We start from the raw sequence: 26,171 nt of genomic DNA, 5'->3' as shown, positions 1-26,171 counted from the left end.
ACCCAATGTTCTTCGTCATGAATTTTGTAAATTCTGAATATTATTCCACTTGATTGCACAAACTTATCATCCTATTTGACAAGTCGGCTATACTAATGCAGGGAGCAGATAAAAACCCTGAAGCCTCTGAAACAAGGAACTCTCGACAAAGTTGAACACTCCCTTTCTGCTTCTTCGTATCCATTACAGCTATAAACTGTCTTTTGAGTTGTTATACTTATTTTGTATCCATGTCATCTAATTGAAGGCATGGTTTATCCTTAATAACTTTTCAGAAGTCCCACGGCAGCAGGTTCCAAGCCCCGAAGAATAGGCACTACTCCTAGTTATAGCTTCAGTTTTAAATGTGATGAACGAGCTGAGAAAAGAAGAGAGGTTAGTCTTATGCGTACTTCTAGGATTCTGTTATTTCCACCAGCATTTGCAATGAATCAACTGAAAGTCTGAAAGTGGTTTCTATTAATTTGTCCAGTACTTCTCTAAGCTTGAAGAAAAGATCCATGCAAAGGAAGTGGAAAAAACTTCAATGCAGGCAAAATCTAAGGTATTAACTTTATATCTCCATCTTTATGAGGTGAACAGTTGTTTCTGATTTTGATTTTTATGGTTTTATCTCTTATCTTGGTACAGGAAACCCAAGAGGCAGAGATTAAACTGCTCAGAAAGAGTTTAACTTTTAAAGCAACACCCATGCCCAGTTTTTATCAAGAACCTGCACCTCCCAAGATGGAGTTAAAGAAGGTCAGTTTTGTGGTGTTTTCATTAATTTTGTCTGGCATAGTGCACTTGGTAGATGACACACATAGTCAGATGCCATTTTCTTTTATTTTTTCAATTTATATTTTAGTGGTTTGTGTTCCATATTCATTTATGATACACCGTTTCTAGTGTTTATGTGTATGCAATATGTAATATTTATGCATGTCATAGAGTTTTGTATTCCGAATAGATACAAGTATGATGTCATATAATATGGTATGGCATAGACTGTTTTTTTTCTTTTGCCTGATATGGAAGGACACAAACCCAAGTTGCCAGAGCGGGAAGCGAAGGCTCCCGGGGTGGTGGGAAGCGGGAAGTGTGAAGGGTGAAGTGCGGAGGGAAGTGCCGGGAAAGCACGACGGGGAAGCGTGTATCCCCTTTTTTGTGATTCCCATAAAGTTAAAACGATGGGAAGCGACGGGGAAGCATGTTCCCATTTTGGGGAAGCGCGATTCCCAGTTTTTGGGTAAGCGTCGAGATTCCCAATTCGGAATCACGTTCCGAGGCGATTCCCCGATGCAGGGTCCGATTCCTGCTTCCTTGCACGAAACCATTCTACTTCCCATTTGGGAGATCTGTGCGTAATATCATTCTAGGACATCACAATAATCTTTTCAGCTTCTTATCAGGTGGATTTTTCTGTTGAAAGTTTTCTGTGATATAATACGTAGGAGAAAGTTATCTTGATATTAAGGGAAGGCTAGGAAATGTGGAAGCATGATGAGTAACATAATATGTTCTAGCACCCATTGATGGGTAACTACTGATTCTCCTCTTGTCTGCACCTCAATTTACCTGTCATATGCTCTTGGATCTTGTTTCATAGCCAATTGAGATTCGGAATGTTTTTTTAGAACTATGTTCTCTAAAGGTTAGGGGTTTTCTTGTATCCTATTTCCCATTTAGTGTTGTCTGATTGAGTGTCTTCTTTACTGCAAACTTTAGTTGGTATCTGTGTTTTTTTAGGTCATCATCCAGTACCGGATACTCTCTTCTTGATAGATTATAGAGTTTACCTTTGAGCGGTTTTGAAGTAATTTCATGTATTCTCCATTGGTAATTTGTTGCTTCGTCTGCAGTTATTTTCATCTCTTTTATTCACCATTATGTATATGTTTTATCTTTTCCTTGTGGACAGAGAATCCATGTTTCACAGGTATAGATATGGTGTTAGGAATGTGACATGCAAGAATAATTAGACACAATATTCTCAAGGTGAGAAATGAATAGTAGATTTCACTATGGGTGGTACTGAGTCAGATAGCATTGAATTGCTAGATTTTTCATATGTTTTTGGCAACAATTTAGAAGAAGATTTCTATACAACTAGAATTCATAAAACATCTCCATGTGAAAGCATCAGACATCATGAATCTTTGTGTCATCATCTATGTCCTTGCTGTCTTCCTAGGCATATGCAATGCTGCTCCCTTTTTGTCCTAGATTTTGATGAGGAAACATTTCCTTGTTCTTTCTCCTCGTGGTTCTTATCTTTTTTTTTTGAAAATCTCCTCGTGGTTCTTATCTTTCTTCCATTTATTGAGTTTCCTATGGATATTGACAGAGATTGATGTTCAGAAACTGATACCATTAGCTACATGCATGTATGACTAGTAAAATGTAAGACATACCATTTGATTCTAATGTTTTGGATTGTATGATCCTTCTTAATTGGTAGAAGTAAAAATTAATTATACAAATTATTCTACAAAGGTGTCATCCATGTCCATCCATGTCGTATCATTGTGAACATCCAATCTTCCTTCTTGGGTTATCCACTCATCATCTTGTTGTATTTTCAATTTGGATCAATCCCTTATTCTCCCTTCCTCTTGCGGTGTACTAAAAAAGGTTGCAATTTATGTATACGTCATGTCCTCTTTTGTTTGTGTATGTTCTCGATGTAGGACACTAGTTGCTAATTATTTGGATTTTATCATTTTAGAAAGTAGGTGATATGTTTCTTCATTTATTAAGATTTTGTTTCCTAAGTGTAGTAGGATTACCCTTCTAATTATAGGTGTTCTAATTTAGTCACTTTCTTTATTTGTTAGGATTCTATATCTTTCTTTTAGGAGAAGTTTAATCATTTAGGTATTGCATTTCTTTTATATAAGAGTTTGTAAATTGTGAGTGAGAATGAACAATGGAATAATATCAAAGACGTTGTGTCTCTCTCTATCTCTCTTCTTTCCTAGTGGATTCTAGGACAATTTCGGATCGTACGCTTCGGCTGCGATTTTTGTTTGGATCGTACGCTTCGGTTACGATTCCCGTTTGATCCGCTGCATTAGTTCCTCTCCCCCCGTTTGATTAACACAAACATTAAGGTATTTAAAGTACAACTAGCATGATCAAGGCATCAATCAACTAAGAAATTTAGCTTGTTATCTGAAGTCATGTATTTGTAATTAAAATTTACCTGCTTAAATGTGGTCCATTTGCACTCACTATTTGTAGAATTGAACATAAGAGTTAAGATATGAATACCCAAATTCTATAGCTCCAATAGCCCATCATAGACCTATTTTTTTGCGAAATTTATATCTTAAATCTCCAATATGAACTTTTATTTTCTTCCTCTTTTTTTTTTTAAATGGCACTTGTATTTTCTTCCTCTTCAACTGTGATTAACTCAAATATTAAGGTATTTAAGACTTTAAAGTCCAACTAGCATGTTCAAGAAACTAAGATATTTAATTTTTTATGTGAAGTCGTTGAATAGTAATTCAAATTTACATGCTCAAATGTGGTCCATTTACACAAACTACCATCAGAATTTAACATGAGACTTAAGATGTGAATAAAAGACTCAAAAGCCATTGTTTGAGAATGTAAATCTACACATTGTTTGAGAAAAAAAGACTCAAAAGCCATGTAAAACTCTTAATCCCTATGTAAATTTATTGTAGATTTACATTTTCAATGCACCTCGTTAACAAAACCCATAACTAATATAGCTCCAGAGTTCATTGTAGACCTATGTTTGCAATATACATACCATGGAATCGTGGTTAAAATACAACATTAAAATAAACAGCCGTAATACGAGAAGAATTACCTACTAGTTTTGTTACCTTTAATTGTTAGTTGTGTCATTTCTCTCCCGTATAAATTATTTGCCTTTTTTTTACCAACTCCACTTATTCATCGGCCTTAACCCAATCTCTTAAACTTCGAACCATTCTTTCAATGCATTCCGACGATGTGTGCTTGATCTATATATTTTCTACAAAGCATTCATCATACTTAAAACATAGATTCAATGAATAACCAATTGCATGAAAGGGTATGTGAAGTTGTTTATTTGGACGCTCACCAATAATATGGGTAGATAACTAGATATCATTTGTTCACATTGCCGAGGTTCTTTTTCATCGTTTCAATTTGCTCATTGCTTTATAAATATAGCCCATAGGTGTCCTTTGTTAAAATCAATCAATAAAGTACTTTCATTAAGGAATTGACCCTTAGATAACATTGGATCAACTGCCAAAAATTTGTACCCACCGACATGATATCATGAGGCTTTGTTTCTCCATTTATTTAAGGGAAATGATATCTGCACGAAGTGTTTCAATAAACATGGCTCCACTTGTTTGTCGTGTAGTATTTAAAGGGTTTAAAGAGCTTTTTGAGAACCGTAATATTCTCTGAAATCCCTTTAAATACTACACGACAAACAAGTGGAGCGCTTGTTTATTGAAACACCTTGGCGCAGATATCATTTCCCTTATTTAATTTATGAATTTCTTTAAATATTTTTGAAATCCCAAAGGCAAACCCATAGGGGGGAATAGGTCATCATCACGACCACCCACCGATATGCCAAGGGAATCAAATATTGGCTAGGAATCGAGCCTTGATGCTCAAAAGATTGGGTTTCTGTCAATTACAGACCTACCGCGCTAAGAATTATCTAGAGTAGTCAATGAATTGGGTTATCCCACCCAATACTTAGAAAAAGCTCACACCAAAGCAGGCTTGGTGGCAGGATTTCTTGTCCCAGCTCAACTACACGTTGTAGTAGGGGGGGGGGGGGGGGGGGGGGGGAGGGAGGGGGGATTGGGTAATTACAATTTTGAAATCAAATTAGGATTTTGCAAAGATTATCTAACCCTTATTTTAATTGAGAAATTGAGAATAGAAAAGTTGTGATATTACCAATCACCACAAGATATGTAAGAAGGGAACAGAGCAAATAGAGAGAAGGTGCCACGATTTATCATGGTTTGGTCCTCCACAGAGAGACCTACTCCATTCCCCATGTTGTTCTCCTTGGGATTTTCTTCACTAAATCTGACACCACACTAAGCCCGGATCGAGGGTGTCCTACAATCTTCCTACTAGAGATACAATCCCCTCTTCCTACAATCTTCCAAATAGGGATACAATCCCCTCTTCCCATAATCTTCCAATACAAAGAATAAAGTAATGAAAACACTCTTGGCCTCTTTAGTAGGCTTGATATAATGATGATAGCTCACAATACTCTCCAAAAGAAAGAATACAAGAATGCCTAGGGAGATCTTCATCAAGTAGATTTGCAAATTTCAAGTGAATGGAGGATATTCAAAAGATCTTTTTGAATTTAAAAAGATCAGCTCAAAAATGGTTTTCAAGAGTTCCAAAAGATCATAAATGCCTTAAGAGGACTTATATTTACAGCCCAAACCAAGATATGACTGTTTGGGGGCATAATGTTCTTTTTACAACTCAAAAAGATTTAAAAATGAACTAGCTGTTGTAGCCCAACGGCTATATTCCTATTGGGGCAGGCGTCTACCTCGGACCAGAATGATTTTTGCATTCTGATGAAAAATAGAAGCATATCCAGACGTCTGCGATTCCTTCTACCAGTGTTTGATTTTCCAAAACTTGTCTTTTGTGGTCCAAATTCTTGGTACTTTCCACGGCTATTCTTAGGGTTTGTGCAAGACCTATTGACCTCTTTGAAGTGGGTTTTAATGAAAAACTCTAAGGCTATGGGTTGTTTTGAAAATCGATTTGACATCACTTTGAAAATGCCAAAACCACTTTGAGGTTGATCACCAATACAATCTAAGGAAAGAAAACTTGATTTTTGGATTGCATTGGCCTTCAAGGGTCTTGTGAAGCTTGATTTGGTTCGAATGAGCACTTGGCTTGGATTGGTCCATGTGGCTCCACCATTTCAAAGATCTTCACTTTGAAATGCATGGGTAGGTCACCAACATTGGTTCATCTTCAAGCTTTGACTCTTGGCCTTTGTGCAAGATGTTGAATTCAAATGAACCTGTCTAATACACAACATCTAGCAAAGCCATTAGTAGATAACTTAATCAATTTGGGTTTGTTGATCATCAAAATATATGTAGGGTTGAACCCTTTGGCTAACAATTTGAATCAACTATCGATCTTAAAGCCACTTTTGTGTTCACACACAATTTAGTCTTTGGAAACTGGTAGTGAAGATGAGATGAATACTCTACACAGTAATGGCACTTGAAATCTATTTATTGGGAAATTGATTGTTGGAATTTCTCTAAATATTTGAAGCAACTATCGATCTTAACGCCACCTTTTGTTTTCGCACACCATTTAGTCTTTGGAAACCAGCAGTGAAGATGAGATGAATACTCTACACAGTAATGTGACTTGGAATCTATTTCCTCGGAAATTGATTGTTGGTTGCCATTGGGCTTCTACTATTAAATTTTACCCAGACGGCTCCATTGAATGATTGAAGGCACGTCTTATTGCAGAGGGGTATGCATAGATCTATGGTATTGATTTTGCTGAAACTTTTTCTCTTGTGGCTAAGAGTGCATCTGTGCGTGCTATTATTTCTCTTGTTGCTAATCTCCATCATCCTCTGTACCCACCATGGTTTTAAATTTCCACCGAAACAGACATGAAATGTTTCCGTTTCCATCCCCACCGAAACCAAAATGACCGAAATGCATAAACAAAATCGTAAGTGTAATAGTTGTATACTATATTAGGATGTATCATATAATTATATTTCTACGAAGTGACTGCAAAATGTGGTTGGTTGCCATTGGGCTTCTACTATTAAATTTTACCCAGACGGCTCCATTGAATGATTGAAGGCACGTCTTATTGCAGAGGGGTATGCATAGATCTATGGTATTGATTTTGCTGAAACTTTTTCTCTTGTGGCTAAGAGTTCATTTGTGCGTGCTATTATTTCTCTTGTTGCTAATCTCCATCATCCTCTGTACCCACCATGGTTTTAAATTTCCACCGAAAAAGACATGAAATGTTTCCGTTTCCATCCCCACCGAAACCAAAATGCATAAATCAAAATCAAAATCGTAATTGTAATAGTTGTATAATATATTAGGATGTGTCATATAATTATATTTATACGAAGTGACTGCAAAATGTGGTGCATACATTATTTATAAATATTTATATGAATTACAAGTGAAATTTGGTAGGTACTAAATTGTTTGACATGCGCGACAGTGCATGCCATTAGGTGTTTGATGTTTTTAAAAAATCATGGATGGTTGTCTTGCTTATATGATGATTTCTATGTGTGTATTAGTGTTTATTGTATCCTTCCTGAAGTTTCATCGTTAAATTCTATCATTTGCATTTTTTTCATACGTGTTAACTTACCAACTTCTCCAATAGCTTAAGCTGTTGGAGAAAGGCATTATTTATTTATCTTTTATACTTTAACACTCCCTTGCATGTGTGGCCCACTTGGCAAACACGTGGCGCATGTGGTCCCACTTTGGGCCGACCATCGCTTGTGGATTTTTCCTATCCCGGAGGTTTGAACTCGAGACCTTTGGCTCTGATACCATGCTAACTTACCAACTTCTCCAATAGCTTAAGCTGTTGGAGAAAGGCGTTATTTATCTTTTATACTTTAACAATACGTTTCCTAGATTTTACAGGATTTCCACCGAAATGCTTGATGTGAAGAATGCCTTATTTTACGATAATTTACAAGAGAAGGTGTATACAGAGCAACCTGTTGAGTTTATTGCTTAGGGGAGGCATTGGAATGTGTAGGTTGAAGACGATATATGGCCTTAAGCAATCTCCTTAAAAAGTCTTCTCATGCCTGTTTTGGCAAGTTTAGCGATGCTGTATTATAATTTGGAATGAAGAGGCGCCAATCTGATCACTTTCTGTTTGTCATGATTAGGGTGTAGAAGGATTATTCTAGTGGTATATGGATGACTTCATCATCACCGACAATTATACTAAAGGTATGGAAGAATTGAAGGCATTCCTTCCACATAGGTTTAACACCAAAGACTTGGTAAAGCTGCGATATTTTCTTGATATTGAGGTTGCCTGATCTAACGGAAGTATGATTCAGACTTGCTGGAGGAGACATGATTATTGGATCAAGGTCTGTTGAGGCTCAAATGGTTCCAAAGACGATTCATATTTTCTATCAGGGAGAGTTGCTTGGGGATCTGGGTAGATGTCGTCATTTACTAGGGAAGTTGAATTACTTTACTATTATTACTAGACCAGACATCTCATTTCCAATTAGTAAATTGAGTCAGTTTATGGAGTCTCCTAAAGCTCCACAGTGGAAAGCTGTAATATGAGTTTAACGATATGTCAAAGGAGCCCCTAAAAGTGGTTTTGTGTATAAACCTGTTGGGTACATATAATTTTTAGGTGATAATTTGTTGACGTGGAATAGTGAGAAGCAAGTGTTTCTCCCCATTCTAGTGTTGAAGTTGATTATCGAGCTATGGTCTGTGAGTTGGTTTTGTTGAAGCATTTGTTTGTTATAGGATTTGGAATTTCTACCATTAAAAAAAAAAAAGGATTTGGGATTTCCATTGAAGCTACCCTATATATAGACCTGGCAAACGGGTGGGCCGGGCCGGGTCAACCCGCAGGTGATGCGGGTGCGGGTCATACGGGTCGGGTTATCAAATGACCCGCATTTTTGCGGGTCAAAATTCTTGTGACCCGCGCGGCCCGCGGGTCACCCGCGGGCACCCGCAAATATGGGATTGTAATCACTATTTTGATTTGACAGCATATAATTTTCCTGTAATTGTCATAACATTCTACAGGTTATTTGTATTTTTTTGGTAATTTTACAATCTATCACCATTTCTAAGTAATTTTTCATTTAACACTTTATAGTTTCGCTATTTCACTTTTTTCTGGTGTAATGATTACTTTTTTTTACTTTTTACATTTGCTACCAACATTTTTGATGAGCGTATATGTGCACCCACAATGCCCACTTGCCGAGAAATTACCAAAAGAGAAGCTTGATAGCAAATTATAATAAAATAAAAATCACATTGAAATGTTAACAACACTACTGGGCACTCTCACTTTATTAAAAGTATGGTATGGCCCACACCATAGGATGATCCAAACCGTCCATTAGATGGGCCATAGCCTAAATAGGTTATGCTCCAAAAATCATTTCCATAGGATGATCCTATCCCTCCAATCTTGATGTTAGAGGGTTGATCCTAACCCTCTATAGATTGGAGGGTTAGAATCAACCGATGGAAATAATTTTGGAGCATAACCTATTTAGGGTACGGCCCATCTAATGGACGGTTTGGATAATCCTAGGGTGCCGGACATACCGTACTTTTTATAAAGTGAGGAGTTCCCTCATAAAAAAACAAACAGCGTGAGTGACGATAACATTCTCACAAAAATTTAAACATACTGTAAAAATGCGGGTGCCCGCGGGTTGACCCCACCCGACCCGTGTTTTTGTGGGTTGGGTCACCCGCGGGTTGATTTTTCACGGGTCACGAAAACTTAGACCCGTGCCCGCAAATTTGCGGGTGGGCCGGGTCAACCCGCGGGCACGGGTCACTTTTGCCAGGTCTACCTATATAGTTGTGTTTTGGTAATCAGACTACTGTGCATATTGCTTCTAATCCAGTGTTTCATGAATGTGCCAAGCATATTGAAGCGGACTGTTATTTTATGGGAGAGAAGTTATTAGTTTGAGAGATGTATCTACTCCTTTTTGTGAAGCTTGAAGATCACCTAGCTGATTTATTTTCTATGTTCTTGATTCGAGGATTTGTTGACTTTATTTCTTCCAAGCATGGGATTATTTGACATATTCTCCAGCTTGAGATGGAGTGTTAGAATATGTTGTATTGTATGGGGGTATTTTGGTCTGATGCTTGTATTCTAAAGGCACATAAGGATACACACGCGCGCACATATATATATATATATATATATATATATATATATATATATATAGAGAGAGAGAGAGAGAGAGAGAGAGAGAGAGAGAGAGAGAGAGAGAGAGAGGAAAAGGATTGTGCGCTTGAGCGCACCCAGTATTACATGAATTCAGATTCACGTGTCGGGATCCGACAGGGATTCGAGGTGTCGGATTTGGCAAACCCCCAAAAGTAGGATTTAGATTTAGTAATTTTTAAATGAAATAAAAATTTCAAAATTTAATATATATATAAAAAAAATAAAAAAATAAAAAAAAAATATATATATCTGTGTGCGTGTGTGAGTGTGTGCGCGCGCGCATATATATTCATGAAAATTTTGAGGGTAGAGGGTTGGGGCAAGTTTTGTATTAAGAGAGTGTAAGAAGGGGGTCAATGTTCGAGGGTCAAGGAGCTCGGGTTTTTGTCAAAAGAGTACAGGTTGTGCTTTCATAGAAAAAAAGAGAGTTGAGAATACGTTTAAAGGGAAAATATATAGGATTCGCATTTCAAAAGAGACAAGATGAATCGGATTCGCCCGAAAAAAGACATGATTCTGCGGGACACGGCTACGACAAGAATCCGGGTGTGTTCAAAGCGAATACATGTTCGATTCGGATGCGGAGACGTGTCGACACGGATTCGGCAGAGGAGGGCAAAGAATCCATGCAACATAGAGCGCACCTAAGCTTAGGTGCGCTCGAGTGCCAAATCACATGGGTCCCACATTTTTTGTGCTGATCCAAACCATTCATTTGCAAGGCCCCATCATAGATAGGGTGTGTACCAAAAATCAGGTCCATTGAATCATCCTAACCCCTCCAAAAGTGGAGGGGAAAAATGGGCAGATTTGTGGAGAAACAGAGTCTGTCCATTTTGACCTCCACAAATGGATGGGTTAGGATGTTCCTATAGAGTTAATTTTTGGAACATACCCCATCTATGTAAGGGCCTTTCAAATGAATGCTTTGGATCATCCTAACAAAGTGGGCCCACATGAGTTTGGGGCACTTGAGCGCACCTAAGCTTGGTGTGCTTGAGCGCACGATCCTTTTCCTCATATATAAGGAATGATAAACTGAAGGGCATCTTTGCAAAAAACAGCCGTAAGGACACCCCTATTGGTCCACATTATCTTCATCAACTGGGATTACCAATATATCCCGTTTCTATCTTTTTGTTTAATGAAACATTTAATATGGGATTGGTTTTTGTTTTTAACAAACCAATATTAACTTCCTTTTACAGATTCACCATCTTCCAAGCATAGGGGACAATGGTCAAGAAGCATCATACCACGATTTCGAAGGAACTTAATCGTTTGAATCCGATCGCGACATACTGCCCACCCGAAGATATGAACTCTAGGCGGGCAAGGAATATTCCATACCTTGGCAGAGATAGAGAATGCACCGCAAGGCACCAAGAGAGAATAGAAAGATTTAACAGAGAAAATATCTGAAGATTCCGCAATCCATACTCTCTTATCCAACCCATTCCTCTTAATATAGCACTCATCTAAAAGCTTAAGAAAATTGAATCTTTCTGGCTTTTATAGACGTTCCCTAAAACCCTTGGTCTAGGGTTAGGTTTGGCATTTCCCAATTTGTGAGGGGCAAATTGGTCTTCTCCTTAAACAAGTGCCACAATTACCGATTTAACCATCATCCATCAATAATTTCCACAAAGCCAAGTGTGCACACCCTCAGACAATTTCCTGATCGATTATACTTATTAAACCCCCTACCTTGAATCGAGTAAAATCAAGGGACATTTCCGTTTTTCCAATTTTTCGCATATTTCCGGATTTCCTCAAGTCAAAGTGTTCCTCGATTTTGATAAGCCAAATTGTTAATCGTTTTATAAATTCTCGCAACATAATTATTTCAAAATAAGTTTGGAAAAATTACGTCGCTTATTTTTCGTCAAAGACATTCCAATAAAATCCAATTTGGCTTGACCAAAGAATCAAGTATCATTAAGGTAATTATATTTAATTTTCATGTATTTGTTGAGCGCTCTAAACACACTTAAGTGAAATATAATTAAATATAATTTAATCAGGAAATTCCACAGTTAATTCCTCAACTTCGATTGGCGCGTTGCAATGAGTCCCAACATGGGCATTCGTCACTCTTTACAATATAGTGCACTATGTCCCTTCCCAAAGATTTCACCACAACAGCTTCTCTAGTTAAGTGTACTGCATTCACTCCGTCATATCAGTGCACGTAATTCAATGTATTCTGGAAAAACGTACATTAGCCCAATTCCGTTGAATTACTTTACGATCCATCGCAGACGCGTGTATTTCCACATGTTGTGAATGATTACTTTCCAGTGTGAGACACACTATCACACGATCCACGTGTTTCCTCAAACACATAGGGCCACCAGTCTTTATAGCCGATCCCTTCAGAAAGACCCTAGCGGTACATTCCAAGTATCACGTTCAAGGGCTATATTCCATCGGCAGGTCCCATGGTCCTATCACCACTGCATGATGTATTCGGTGGTCTTGTCTCTGGACTAACTGGGCCAGTACACATTCCTGACACCACACTCACCGTAGAAATATAGGTCTTAACCGGTTAAGGGGATTTTCCATATTCCATCATACACATGATGTACACAAGAGTATTAAAGGACAAATTAGATTAATGACTAAATTGTCTTGAAAGGCTACAATAAAAGTCATAAAATCCTAACATCTCCCACTTGGCCTGAAAGACCAATTTACTCTAACTTCCTAAGACCCATATTCTGAACATGCATTTCAAATGCTTCTGTTCCAATAGCCTTGCTCAGGGGATCCGCCAACATGAGTCGAGTAGGTACAAACTTTATTTGGATATTCCTCGTCTCGTTTACTTCCCGACGAATGTAGTGATGCTTCCCTTCTATGTGCTTGGCTTTCTTATGAAACTTCGGGTCTTTAGTGATATATATAGCCGCCTGATTGTCACAATATAGTGTAACTGGTTCCACTGCAGATTCCACGACCTTTAATTCCATCAGGAACGTTTTTAACCATACTGCTTCTTTTGCTAATTCTGCAGCCGCTATGTACTCAGCTTCTATAGACGATTGAGCCACTGAGGATTGTTTGTTACTACACCAAGATATTGCCGTTCCACCCAACGTGAAGACGTATCCGGTAGTAGACTTCCTTTCATCCAAGTTTCCTTGCCAATCCGCGTCGGAGTATCCCAGTAGCTTTAATTCTGTTCCTTTGTAAACAAGAGAATATTCCTTAGTACATTTGAGGTATCTAAGTACACGTTTTGCAGCTTTCCAGTGCAACGGTCCTGGGTTTTGCTGGTACCTACCAAGCATTCCCACTGCAAAACAGAGGTCAGGTCGCGTGCATAACATTGCGTACATCAAGCTTCCCACAGCCGAGGCATAAGGAACTTTTTCCATCTCGGTTTTTTGTTCAGGAGTTTTAGCACAAAACTCATTACTAAGTCTTTCCGCCCTTGATATAGGCGGTGTCCATAGGCTTTGCCCCTCCCATTGCATAACGCTTTAGTACTGTATCAAAATACTTTTCCTGTGAAAGTGCTAGCAACTTGTTGGGTCTATCCCTATGCTGAATCCAACTCCCTATCAAAGAAATTTCTCCTAAACCTTGGAGACCAAACTAAGCTACCATGGCTACGAATGAAGCAGTCACAAACAAAAGCCTCTTTCTCAGTAGCAACAATAAATAAATCCGAGAACAAATTCATAAGAGGCTCAGAAGCACACCACACATCACTCAAAATTTAATACGATCCCTAGAATAGACCCCAAACCTAATACTCATATTAAATGAGTGAGACATTTTCAATATATCATGCCACACGGTCAATCCTGGATTATTAAAAAGGTTAATCGATTCCCACTTCCCCGGTTTGCAACCATATTTACTCCCAATCACCTTTACCCACAAATGCGATTGTTCCTCTCCAAACCTCCATATCGATGAAATTTCATTGTATCCATGACATTACACGTTCCTTAGATACCATTTGTGATCTTCACATTCCACATCTCCTAGATCGTACCTCTATTTTTTTTTCCTACGAAAGGCATTGCCAGGGCTGATGCCTCTGTCCGCTATATTGATGCCTTTGTCCACTATATTGAGGAGGTACATCGAGAGGTGCTAGAGAGCTTGTAACTGATTATTGAGGGGAAGTCCTAAACTCTCATCAGGTTGTTTACTTCTTTCTCCCTTCTCTTGTCTTCTTTTTCCTCAAAGCTACTATGCTTTGACGGAGCCATCTCTAATAGGAGATAAATTTGAGATTTGATTCTCATATCTTAGATTGTCATACGCAAATTGTAATCATGCAACTAAAAATCCATTTTTCACGCCAAGCAAAGTGCTTTGAGATTGATTATCATTTTATTTGAGAGAAGGTTGATAGTAATGAAAGTCCTCCCTTGTCTATAGCAAATTTCAGGTTGTAGATATAGTTACAAAAGGGCTTACCGCTGATTGCCACTTCGACTTGGTAGCAAGCTAACTCAGAAGTAACATATCAGCTTTAGGGGGTGATGCATGGCCTTTCTAGTGAAGAAAAGGCTCAAGTTTTGGAATGGGCGGCGATTGAGTTCTAGTAAAATAGAATGAATCCGATCCCTGCATATTTCAAGAAAAAACCACTTTGAAATTTTTTGGATTAAGGAAAAGAACTAATTTTAGAAATTGGCCCGATAGATCGGCAATGATCTGACTGTTGGATTTGTTTGAAACTTTAGAATGTATTAGGAAATTACCTTCGAATGACAATATTAAAAATCTGAGATCAATCTGATTACAAATCTCAAATCTTTGTGGTTTTTCAAAAACTGTAGGATTTCTTAGATTTGAAACCAATCATAGATCGCAATCCGACCATTGGATCAGGCTGAAATTTAAATACTACCTTCTAATGACAATATTAGAAATCTGAGATCAATTTTATTAAAAACTCAATTCTTTGTGGTTTTTCAAAAACTGTAGGATTTTCATTTTTAGATTTGAAATCAATCATAGATCGCAGTCCGACCATTGGATCAGGCTGAAATTAAAATATGTTTTGTCGACTTAAGAAAACCCTATTGTTTTATGCAGATTTGACCATTATATCAACGAAAATGATCAATTGATTGCAACTGATTATGAAATCAACAATATTCATGATCGTAAGTTCGTGATTTTTAACAAGAAAGAATGCATAGATAGGAGGTTAGAGAAGAATATATGCTTGAATAAAAGAAGAATAGTGATTGAGGAGAAAATAGAACTCACTTAAGAAATGGTAGGAGTTAGGGCATTGCACCACTAACTAGCTAATGGGCAACAAAGGCATCACATCAATGACTAGATATGAGCATCACTCCTAAGAGTAATTAAGTGACATCCAGGTAAGCAAAAGCTTAAATCCTTATTTTCTTTATCTATCATTGAAAATAATGTACTTGGGTGTTCTCCTTTAATGAGAGTTGGACACATAGTGCTCTTGCCATTGTACAACACATTCTCTTTTAAGAGAAGATGAGAGATGGGTACAACTACTTTGATGCTATCCTTTAATGAAGTTGGACACATGACAAGAGAAGATGAGAGATGTATATAACTACACGTTGTTCTCCTTTAATGAGAGTTCGTAACACTCATACCAAATTATAATGCATAATTACAAGGTTACATGGACACAATAAAATTAAAATACACAAGATAAAAAAAAAGGCCAGTTCAACAACACTCTGGACACATTTACACCATAGTGCCAGATTAGGAAGTGAGTACGAGAAGCGATGTGGGAAGCGAGAGGTTTAGAAAAGTGAAAAAGCGGGAAGCGAAAAGTTTTAAACAAGGAAGCGTCATTGAAAGTCAACATGAAGCATATAATAAGCTTCATTGGAAGCAAATAAGTACATAGGAAGAGTAGGATTGTTGTAGATTAGGGAGCATGGGTTAATATAAGTAAGGATTACAAGAAGAAAAGAAGACTTTGTCACTAATTAGAATTACTAGTTTTATGAATTTACAGTTTCATAGGTTTTATTCATATCTATCTAGTATTTAAGAATTTGGAAAAAGTTATCATTCAAAAATTTTTTTTTTTTGGGAAAAGTTCCACTTAATTTACATTCGAAACTTAAGACGAGTTTCCAAGTTTTAAATATATGTTTTTGTCAATAAGTTCCTTCAACATTATCGAAAGGAGAATATTCTTTTAGGAAGAAATAATCACCTTAATCTGAAGTACACTCTTAATTAGGAAGAAAAACGTAGGGAGCATCTCGGAAGCGCGCTTCCCCTAAATTTGGAAGCAAGAAGAACTTAGCTTCCAAAGCGAGTTTCCGGGGAAGCGGGCTGCCCATCCCACTAGGAAGTTTCTAGTAACTATGATTTAAACTCCCATATGTTTTTCATGAAGGCTGTTCCCCTTCTTTTTTCCCCGGCTTGAAATGACTTAACTTCATCTAGTGGAGGATCTGATCCATCATCATCGCTGTATTGAGAGCTCTGAGTAATTCTTTCATTTGTTTAATAGTGAACATTTTCATAGAGATCTTATTATCTTGCGTTGCCATCTTTACCAAAGCTCATGTTTAAATCCATCCAGAAGAGTATCTCATCAATCTAGCAGGGTTCTTGACAGAGTCTCATCATCAAGCTGCAAAAGAGTGACACCTTTTTAAATAACAGAAACTGGCCTGTTGGGTTGACAATGATCTGACCGTTGGATCTCTTTGAAACTTTAGAATGGGATAGGAAATTACCTTAGAATACTAGTATAAAAATTTGAGATCAATCTGATCACAAAAACTCAAATATGTGTGATTTTTCAAAAACTATAGGATTTTCGTTTTTAGATCAGAAACCTTTCATAGACCACAATATAACCATTGGATCAGGCTGAAATTTAATTCTGGTTGGTCGACTTTGGTCTAAAAAAGTACCATAGTCTTACGCAGATCTGACCGTTTGATCAATGGCAATGATCAATCGATTGAAACTAATTGAATGAAATCAACAACCCACATGATTGTAAGTGCACGAATTTTAACAAGGAGTGAATAGATTGGGGGGTAGAGAAGATTCTATGCTTGTATAGAAGAAGAATAGTGATTGAAGACAGATTGGAGTTAGGACATCGTATCGCTAAGTAGCCAAAGACATGGCATTAAAGTCATTGCACCAATGGCTAGATTACGGTATTAGAAGTTGATTGCATGAGCGAGATGAGATTCAGAACGTTTGTCCTCCTAAATGAGTGCTGAACTGCTAATTTTCCTCAAAGTACAAAAGAACAATAATAAGCTATGATTTGGCCGACACTTTGAATTTATTACTGACACGTGTCGTGTCGTGTCCGACACGACTCCTGTGTCCACACGTGTCGACACTCCTTTAGACACTTGTAAGTGTACTGCTATAAGTGTCAGTAACTTTATATGTATGCATATGTATGAGTGTGACACTATTTCTAGATTTTTAGGGGTTGCCATGTTAGATACTTCATATCCATGTCGAAACTCGGCACATGAATCCATATCCAGAAATCATGATTATATTTACTTTCTATTTTAGGTGTGTCCCCGTTTATAAATTTTCGGAGTTCGCCGTGTCCGACACTCTGTGTCCGTGTCGACAAGCGACACTTGTGTCCGTGTCCACAAATAATAGTTAATATGATTTCTCTTCTCATTTCTTGTTTGTCATGCATTTTTGGTTTCTATTGCGCTGGACATTAGATATTTCATGAATGTTTTCAATTATCTTTTATATCGCTTCCCATTTCTTGTTTGTCATGCATTTTTTTATTTCATAGTGTTTTTTTAATGGTACCATTAAAAAAAAAGTGTTTTTTTAATGGTGGGGAATTTATTATAAAAAGAAAGGAGGAAGCCTCCATGACCGAGATGGGCATAATACACAAAAAACAAAGAGGAATGAGCAAAATAGAACACGTTCAAGGAGAAAGATACTCGAAAATCTTTATAGGCGCACACTCAGGCCCAGATCATGCTAAATGATCTGCCTCATTGTTGTGCAAGTGGAAAATATGCTGAAAATTTAACCCGGATGGGTGTGGCTCTTTGGCTTAAAGTCATGGACTCATGGGTATACTCCCCAGTGACGAGAGTTCGAATCCCCCTGTAGTAAACATGATGCGGGTGGTTTATGGGTGATTGCGTGCATCCATTGGGATTAGTCCCGCCCTAAAATGGGTTGGGGATACCCTATGTCATTAACAAAAATATGCTGAAAATCCGTGTCATGCACCCCAACAATGTCCAAAATTTTCTCAGTAACATTAGCAATTTTTCACTATAAAATCTTGTTAGGATGCACTGTGTTGGAAACCATGCTAGTAGTGCCCTGACACAGCCTAGTAGTCCTTAGGTCCAAACAACATGCAGACCATATTGGAATTGGATGCTATTATATTATATCTCCACACTTGCTAGTTTTTATTGACCTGTTGTTTATGGTATGCGATGTTGATTAAATTAGGCTGCTTCCATGCAAATATTTTTAGAAATTTAAAACCTATGTCAGGCTGCAGATTTCAAGGAAACTCACATCTATCATTCAGTTCTCTCGTCCCTTTGCATCTTTGTCGTGTATTTGCACACTTGTACTTCGGGTGCAGCCCAGTGCCAAACTCAAGGGAACGCTAGATGCTTCACATCATAAATGGCTTATTTTCGACTTCTTACTTTTCTCCCTCAGGGACTTTCTGCCACTTCTGTAGCTACAGTCAGTTCTTTGGGTTTCATTTTTCTACAACTGGCTGGTTACATAACTTTTTCCATTTGGTTGTATTTGTATGTTATTTATTATAGTTGAATTGGGAATTCATCTAATTCACAGGGCATTCTCCCATTTCTTATTGGCTCTACGGGCATGTTTGACAACCATGATAATAAAATTTCATGTAATATTTGTTTACATAGTAGACAGGGGCAAAGAGGCGGAAGAGGAGGAGAGATTTGACGGGTGGTTAGTGAGGAGAGCATGGGATGGGGATGTAAAACAGGCAAAATAAAAATTCTATTTTAAAAAGGGAATTTTTTTTCTTTGCTTACCAACCACATCACATGCTGTCCTCAGTCACAGCCTATGAAGCACGGATATGAGTACGGGGTGCGGGTACGACACGATACGGGTAGATGGGATACGTGCTTTTTAAAAGAAAAAAAAAAGGATACGGGTGCATTGGGAGTACGCTGAATATAATATATTTTTAGCATGAGATGGGGATGGAAAACAGGGAAAACAAAAATCTATTTTAAAAAGGGAATTTTTTTTTCTTTGTTTCGTTGTCCTCAGTCACAGCCTATGAAGCATGGATATGGGAACGGACACTACACGGGTACGTGGATACGTGATTTAAAAAAAAAAAGGATACGGGTACGTTGGGGGCACTGAATATAATATATTGTAAGCCCAATAGTTCCCACCCTAGGCATCTCATTCTTGTTTTGATGATTCCAATCTCAAGTGATTTTGTATCACTAATGAGTTTGATTGTCTTTAGTTGTAGATCCCATTAGTTTGCATTCAAGGAAGCTTGGATCGAGGCCTACAAACTTAATTGGAAAGCATTTGGGGTGCCAAAAACTAGGAAGATCCAAGAAGTGAAGTTGACTTGAAGCCTTGAAGTTCAAGAGAAGATTGAAGTGCTTTTCAAGTCTTTTTAGAATGTATTATCCTCGCCTTTGTTTTTAGAGATGTCAGACACTTAACATAGGTTTAAAATGAACTTGAAAATGTATTTGAAAATGTAGGATTAAAGCCCAAAAGACCATGGCCCAAAGCCTCTGAATTTTATATGTTAAAATGGAATTTAACACAGGGCCGGTCGACCGGGGTTCCCCGGGCGACCGCAACAAGGTAGCTAGAAATTCAGCACTTGTCGAAAAATAGCGGGCCGGTCGACCGGGGCTTCCCAGGCGTCCGCGGAGGTGTTTTTGGAAATCCAGAAACACTCCAGCATGTTCTGGCCGGTCGACCGCCATAGGTCCGGTCTACCGCGGAAAGGTTTTTATCAAACAGGTAGTCCTCGCCGGGCGACTGCCATAGGGTCGGTCGACTGCGACAGTTTGAAATTTGAAATATTAAAGGTTTGCCCGATAGGGGCGGACGACTGTCGTGGATCGGTCGACCGCGCCGGTCTGGCAAAAAAGCCGTTGGGGACTGCGAGGCTTGACTTTTTCAACCCAGATTATTACAGTTTTACCTCTAAACGGTCATATTTTCAAATGGGCTATACATACTCTATCCAAATCTTTCTTAAACATCTTTTTGCATTATCTTGAATATCTAAAAGCTCAAATCAAAGTTTTTTAGTGCCTCTCTCATCTCTAAGCAAAGAAGTGGAATTAGGCTTATATTTGTACTTCTTTCATCCATCTTTTGTAACCCTCTTGAAGGGATTTTAGTTTTCTTTCTTCAAAGATCAATTGTATATTTGGCGAGTGCGAAAAGACACGGAGCCATCTCAAGAGCAAGTGTTGGAGACGTGTAGCTTTCTTCGGTTCGTGGCGAGTCTTGCGAGGCGTAGCCGAACCATCTTTGTAATTGGGTTGATTCCCCACCATTAAGGGAATCCGTAGTGAAATCATTAAGAAGTCTTGGTGAAGTGGAGTAGGTCCTTGGTTGTGACCGAACTACTATAAATCTCGGGTGCACTCTTTCTATCTCTCTTTATCTCTTTGTGCATTTGTGATTTGTTTTCATTTGTGCGCTTAAAGGTTTTAATTTGCCATTGTTTTTAGTTTCCGCATTTTATTTGACAAAAGTTTTTAAACCCAATTCACCCTCCTCTTGGGTTGCCATCACCCCTGGGATTTCATTTGGTATCAGAGCAGAAGGCTCTTATTTAGGTTTTTGAAAATTTCAAAAATAGAAAAGAAAAAGATAATGGCAATCCCATCCGGATATGTTGGAGGACAATCTGCTTCTAGACCCCCATACTTTAATGGTTCAAATTACGGGTATTGGAAGACCCGGATGGATTTCTTTTTACATCTTTAGATTATGAAATGTGGGAATTAATTGAAGATGGATACATAGCTCCCACAAGTGATAGAAGTGAGTGGACAGCCGCTCAAAAGAAGAGAGCCACATTGAATGCTAAAGGAGTGAACACAATCTTTTGTGCTCTATCTCCCTAAGAATTCAATCGGGTTTCTACTTGTAAAACGACTAAGGAAATATGGACACTCATTGAAACCACTCATGCGAAGACTTCACAAGTCAAGAAGTCTAAAGTTAGTCTTCTTGTTAGTGAGCTTGGAGCATTTAAAATGAATGAAAATGAATCAATTTCAGAAATGTATTCTCGTTTTACTAATATTGTTAATGAGCTTGAAGGTTTAGGTAAAACTTATACAAATTTGGAATTGGTGACGAGGCTTCTCCGGTGTCTTCCATTTAGTTAGGACCCCAAGGTCACGACGATTGAAGAATCTAAGGATCTTGATAATGTGAAGTTAGATGAGTTAGTTGGATTCCTCATTACTCATGAAATGAAGATGAAGAGAAGGGAGAACCAACAAGCCGAAGCATCAAGGCTCAAGGAGAAAGACAAAGGAAAATCCATTGCCTTTACCGCCAAATCGTTATCTTCTTTCTCAAGTTCCGATAGCGATGAATTGGAAGTTTTCAAGAAGTTTAAGAAAATGTGGAAGAAGAAGAAGGGAAGAAAAGAGAAGAAGAAAAAGGAAGAAAAGAAAAGGAAAGAAAAGAAAGAGGACCCTATAAGATGTTTTGAATGTGGCAAATCCGGATACATAAAGCCGGATTGCCCTCTCCTCAAGAACAAAAAGAAGAAATTTGGGAAGAAGAAGTTTAGAGCACATGTGGCAAATTGGGACTGGCTTAGTGACAGGAGTAGTTCTTCATCAAGTAAGAGCTCCAAGGAAGAAAAATCAAACTTTTGTATCTCGGCCCATATTGATCCGACCGTATGTCTCATGGCCATCACCGAAGAGAATGAAAATGAGGTATGTTCCCATCCATCTTCTAGTTCAAGTTCTAGTGATAATGAAATGTCTTATAATGAAGTTTGCCAAACCTTGGATTTGCAAATGTCTAAAAGTAAAGTTTTAAAGAAAAATCTTTCTCAAATTCAAGAAGAACTTGAAGTTTTAAATCAAGACTTTTCTTCTAGATTTCAAGCCCATGCCAAAATGAAAAATGACTTAAAGCTTGAAAATGAGACCCTTAAGGGTCGCTTGAGTGAACTTGACTCATGTTTTGAGCTTTCAAAATATGATAAGTTCATCCAAGTCATTTGAAGATGAAAAATTTGAATTTTTAATCTTCAAATAAATCATCTTCAAAATGAAAATGAGAGGCTAAGGATGTGTTTATATGGTTTTATGAATGGAGACAAAATTATAGACATAATCATCGAAAAGGCTAGTTCAAGACCTCAACACGTCTATCATAATCGAACTACTCTTGCTAACCCCTTAGTTAGATGTCATTATTGTGGCCTTCATGGACATTATCAATTTCAATGGGCATCTAAGCTAAGTAGGGATAGATGTGGGACCAAGAAAGCTTGGACTCCCAAAGCCCTAACTTGATTTCATTTTGAAATTGGTTTAGTTTAGGGGCTTGTGCTAAATCTTGAATATCCTTCATAGTTTGTGAGTTAAAGCCCAAGGTTCAAATATATTCTTGGTTATTTGCTTACCTTGGCATGTTTATTTTTTATCAAAAAAAAAAAGGGTGTTTCCCTCTTGTTCTGAGTTTTTATCCTTGATAGGGGGAGTTATTTTCACAAAAGGGGAGAGCTTTAACTTATTTTGTATATCTTTTTGTCAATCCCTCATCTATTATATTTGTCAATCTAATAGGGAGAGTTGTTGTTTTTCAAAATTTCCTTGATTTAGGGGGAGCTTAATAATTGAAAACTTTATGCTCTTTATTTGTCTCTTGCCCCAACTGTTTGTTGATTCCAAAGGGGGAGAGAAATGTATATGCTTTTATTGGAAAATCCCTTGTGGTTGTCATCATTGAAAAGAGGGAGAATGTAAGCTCAATGGTTCCCACCCTTGGCATCTCATTCTTGTTTTGATGATTCCAATCTCAAGTGATTTTGTATCACTAATGAGTTTGATTATCTTTAGTTGTAGATCTTGATGGGGTATGAAAAACAACAACTAATGAGCTGTCGACACGTGGCCCCAGAAGGGCCCACCACGAACTCGACACCTGCCCAGGGGCAGTCTGGTAAATCTGCCAAGAGCAGGTAAACCTAAACCCACAAAAGGGCCGACACCTGTCCTAGGGTAGGTAACCCAACCACCCCAGGGCTCTCGCTATAAAAGGCCTCTCAAGGCTCAAAGCAAGGGGGAACTTCTGAACCACCACTCCTAAAACTTTTGGCTCTGCACTTGTGCTCATACTGACTTGAGTGTCGAAGGGCCCGTCCGGAGCAACGACTCCGGGTTGGTCTTCTGACCTCGTGCGCTCTTGTGCAGGACTCGGTTCCTTCACTTCAGCCCCTCAGGTCCGCCAGCTCAGCTCACACGTCACTGCCGTAACTGTTACCGATTTTAGGCCTAACAGATTGGCGCCATCCGTGGGACCCTGAACTAAAAGCTGTTCAAATCCCCTATACAAAATGGCAGGGCGGAAGAGTACTTGAGTACCAACTGCCCGAGCTACCCGCACTGTGGTACCTCGCGGGGTTCGAAGTGACCGAATCGCCTAGCAGGTAGTAGCTCCCTCTGCAACAGCAGAGCAGAGCCCGGCTCATTCGGAACATCTCAATCCCACTCCCACTCCGGATCAAGTTCAAGCTCTCTTTCGACAGATGACCGCTCTTGTCGGTCAATACCAACATCTGATCCAAGCGCCTCCCTAGTATCCCCCAGAGGCCCCACGACCTGTACAGGAAAGGTCGAGTGCGCATAAGGAAGAGACAGCGCGCCCTAGTGGAAATCGGACCCACCACTCCACAAGGCGAGTCCATCATTCCAGAACCGGGCATGCCCACACAGAGCCTCGCCGCCGCCAGAGGTCACGATCTCGCTCCGCGCAAAAGCACCAAGCCAAGGAAGACCGTGCGCCGCGGGAAAGATCCCGGGATCATCGAAGGAGTCCGAAAAGTTATTCCGGCTCTACCGCGAGTCCCTCAGTAGAGAAAAACAAATCATTGGGCCGAGCAGACCAGAGGGCTGATCCAATGCTACGGAGGATAGAAGAGATAGACCACCGTATAGAAGAGCTGGCAAAGGATAAAGTCCGGCCCGCTGCGAAGACGTACTCGAGCGGACCTCCGTTCACCGATAATGTTATGAACGCGCCAGCACCCAAAGGGTTCAAAATGCCGACAGTTCCGCAATATGACGGAACCACCGACCCTGTAGACCACCTGGAGACGTTCATGACTATGATGCTCCTCCACGGCGCCTTTGACGGATTCCTCTGCAGAGCATTCCCGACTACGCTGACCGGTGCAGCCCGGGATTGGTACTCGAGGATCAAGCCGAACTCCATCAACAACTTTGAGGACTTTGGGGACGATCTGGTCCGCCATTTTATGAGCAGCTTGAAACCGAGGAAAACAATAGCATCCCTGATGGCCTTGCGGCAGGAGGATAATGAACCTCTGAAAACATTCGTCAGCCGTTTCAACAGGGAGGCTCTCAAAGTGCCAAATTTGGATCCTTCAGCCGCCATGAACGCACTCCTCGCAGGCGCCAAATCCATCGACTTCCGCCGATTAGTAGCTCGCCAGAACCCGCCCTCATTGGCGGATCTGATGGCCGGAGCCGAGGAATACATAGCCGTGGAGGAGACTCTGCCATCCTTAGACTCAAACCGGAGGAGAACCTCCGAGGAAAAGAACCCTACCAAGCAGCGTAGGGATGATAGGCCCCCAGAAGAGAGAGGTTCCCCCAGAGGAGGGAGGAAAATTTTACCCCTCTCAACACCTCCCGGAGACACATATTGGCCGCGATTAGAGGAGAAGAATTCTTAAGGTGGCCGACCAGGATGATCTCCAAGGGAAACAAGAGAGACAAGTCGAAGTATTGTCTGCTCCACAGGGACCACGGGCACGACACAGACGAGTGCTGGCAGCTCAAGGAAGAAATCGAGTTGCTGATCAGTCGGGGATACTTGAAAAAATATGTCAAAGATGATGGCCACAGGAGAGAGTGCAAGGAGAAGAGGCTCCAGGGCCAGAGCCCTCAGCGGTCACAACCGCCCCCTGCGCGGAATCAATCTCCCCCACCATCGAGTCCACAGCCGGAGATACACCGATCCCAGCCCAAGGGAGTCATCAATACAATTATGGGCGGACCGACCGCCGGGGGCACATCATCTGTTGCTCGAAAAGCCTACGCACGCCGAGTTAATGCCGTGCACACATGCAGCAAAAAGATGAAGACGGAGAACGAAATCACCTTTTCAGATGCCGATCTCAACAACTTGATACTACCTCACGACGACGCACTAGTCTTAACCATGCTCGTCGCGAACTGGGAGTTGAAGAAAATCCTTGTCGACAACGGGAGTTCGGCTGATATCCTGTACTATCATGCTTTTAAGCAAATGATGATAGGAGACGACCGCTTGAGGCCAGCAAACTCCGACCTGTTCAGTTTCTCGGGAGAGATCGTAAAAGTAGAAGGACAGATTGAACTCCCAGTCCTCGTCGAGGAGCCGCCCTGTCAAGCCTTCGCGATGGTCAACTTCCTGGTAGTGAGGGCCACCTCGGTCTACAACGTTATCTTGGGACGACCCGGCCAGAACCTCATCCGCGCCGTCGCCTCAGCATATCACCAGAAATGAAGTTTATAACACCAAACGGCGTTGGTGAAGTCAGAGGAGATCAACCACAGTCCAGGGAGTGCTATGCCATGGCACTCAAAGGCAAAAACGCCTCAGTCGCTGCCGATTGAGCTACTTGATCTGAGAGATGAAGCCCAGGTGAATCAGCCTACCGAAGACTTCATCTCTATTCCTCTGTGCGAAGGCGATAGTGAGAAGGTCGTCCAAATCGGCTCCTCTCTGGACAGTAACATCCGGCAGAACCTCACCCAGTTTCTTCAAGACAATGCATACGTCTTTGCATGGGCTCCCGCAGACATGCCCGGCATAGATCCGGAGGTCAGCACGCACAGACTCGGTGTTGATCTCACTTGTAGACCGGTGAAACAAAAAAGGAGACATTTTGCCCTGGAAAGGCGGCAGGCGAT

At 39.7% G+C, this 26,171-nt stretch overlaps 1 protein-coding gene across 3 annotated transcripts in view; it reads left to right on the top strand.

Annotated features, from left to right (window-relative positions):
• Positions 1–26,171, top strand: part of LOC143854341 (protein WVD2-like 5) — a 46,323-nt gene that overhangs the window by 2,476 nt on the left and 17,676 nt on the right. For all 3 annotated transcript variants that reach the window (XM_077364241.1, XM_077364248.1, XM_077364231.1), the window contains exons 5-8: positions 102–176; positions 276–375; positions 473–544; positions 631–741. In XM_077364241.1, coding sequence (XP_077220356.1) covers positions 102–176; positions 276–375; positions 473–544; positions 631–741 — 358 coding nt within the window. The remainder of the gene's footprint in view (positions 1–101; positions 177–275; positions 376–472; positions 545–630; positions 742–26,171) is intronic.

Source organism: Tasmannia lanceolata, unplaced genomic scaffold (assembly GCF_043159265.1).
Source record: "Tasmannia lanceolata isolate RefF3 unplaced genomic scaffold, GAP_Taslan_0.1 ptg000003l, whole genome shotgun sequence".
Taxonomy (NCBI): Eukaryota; Viridiplantae; Streptophyta; class Magnoliopsida; order Canellales; family Winteraceae; genus Tasmannia; species Tasmannia lanceolata.
Note: the sequence above shows the minus strand (reverse complement) of the source record. Positions and strands in the feature narration are given on the sequence as shown.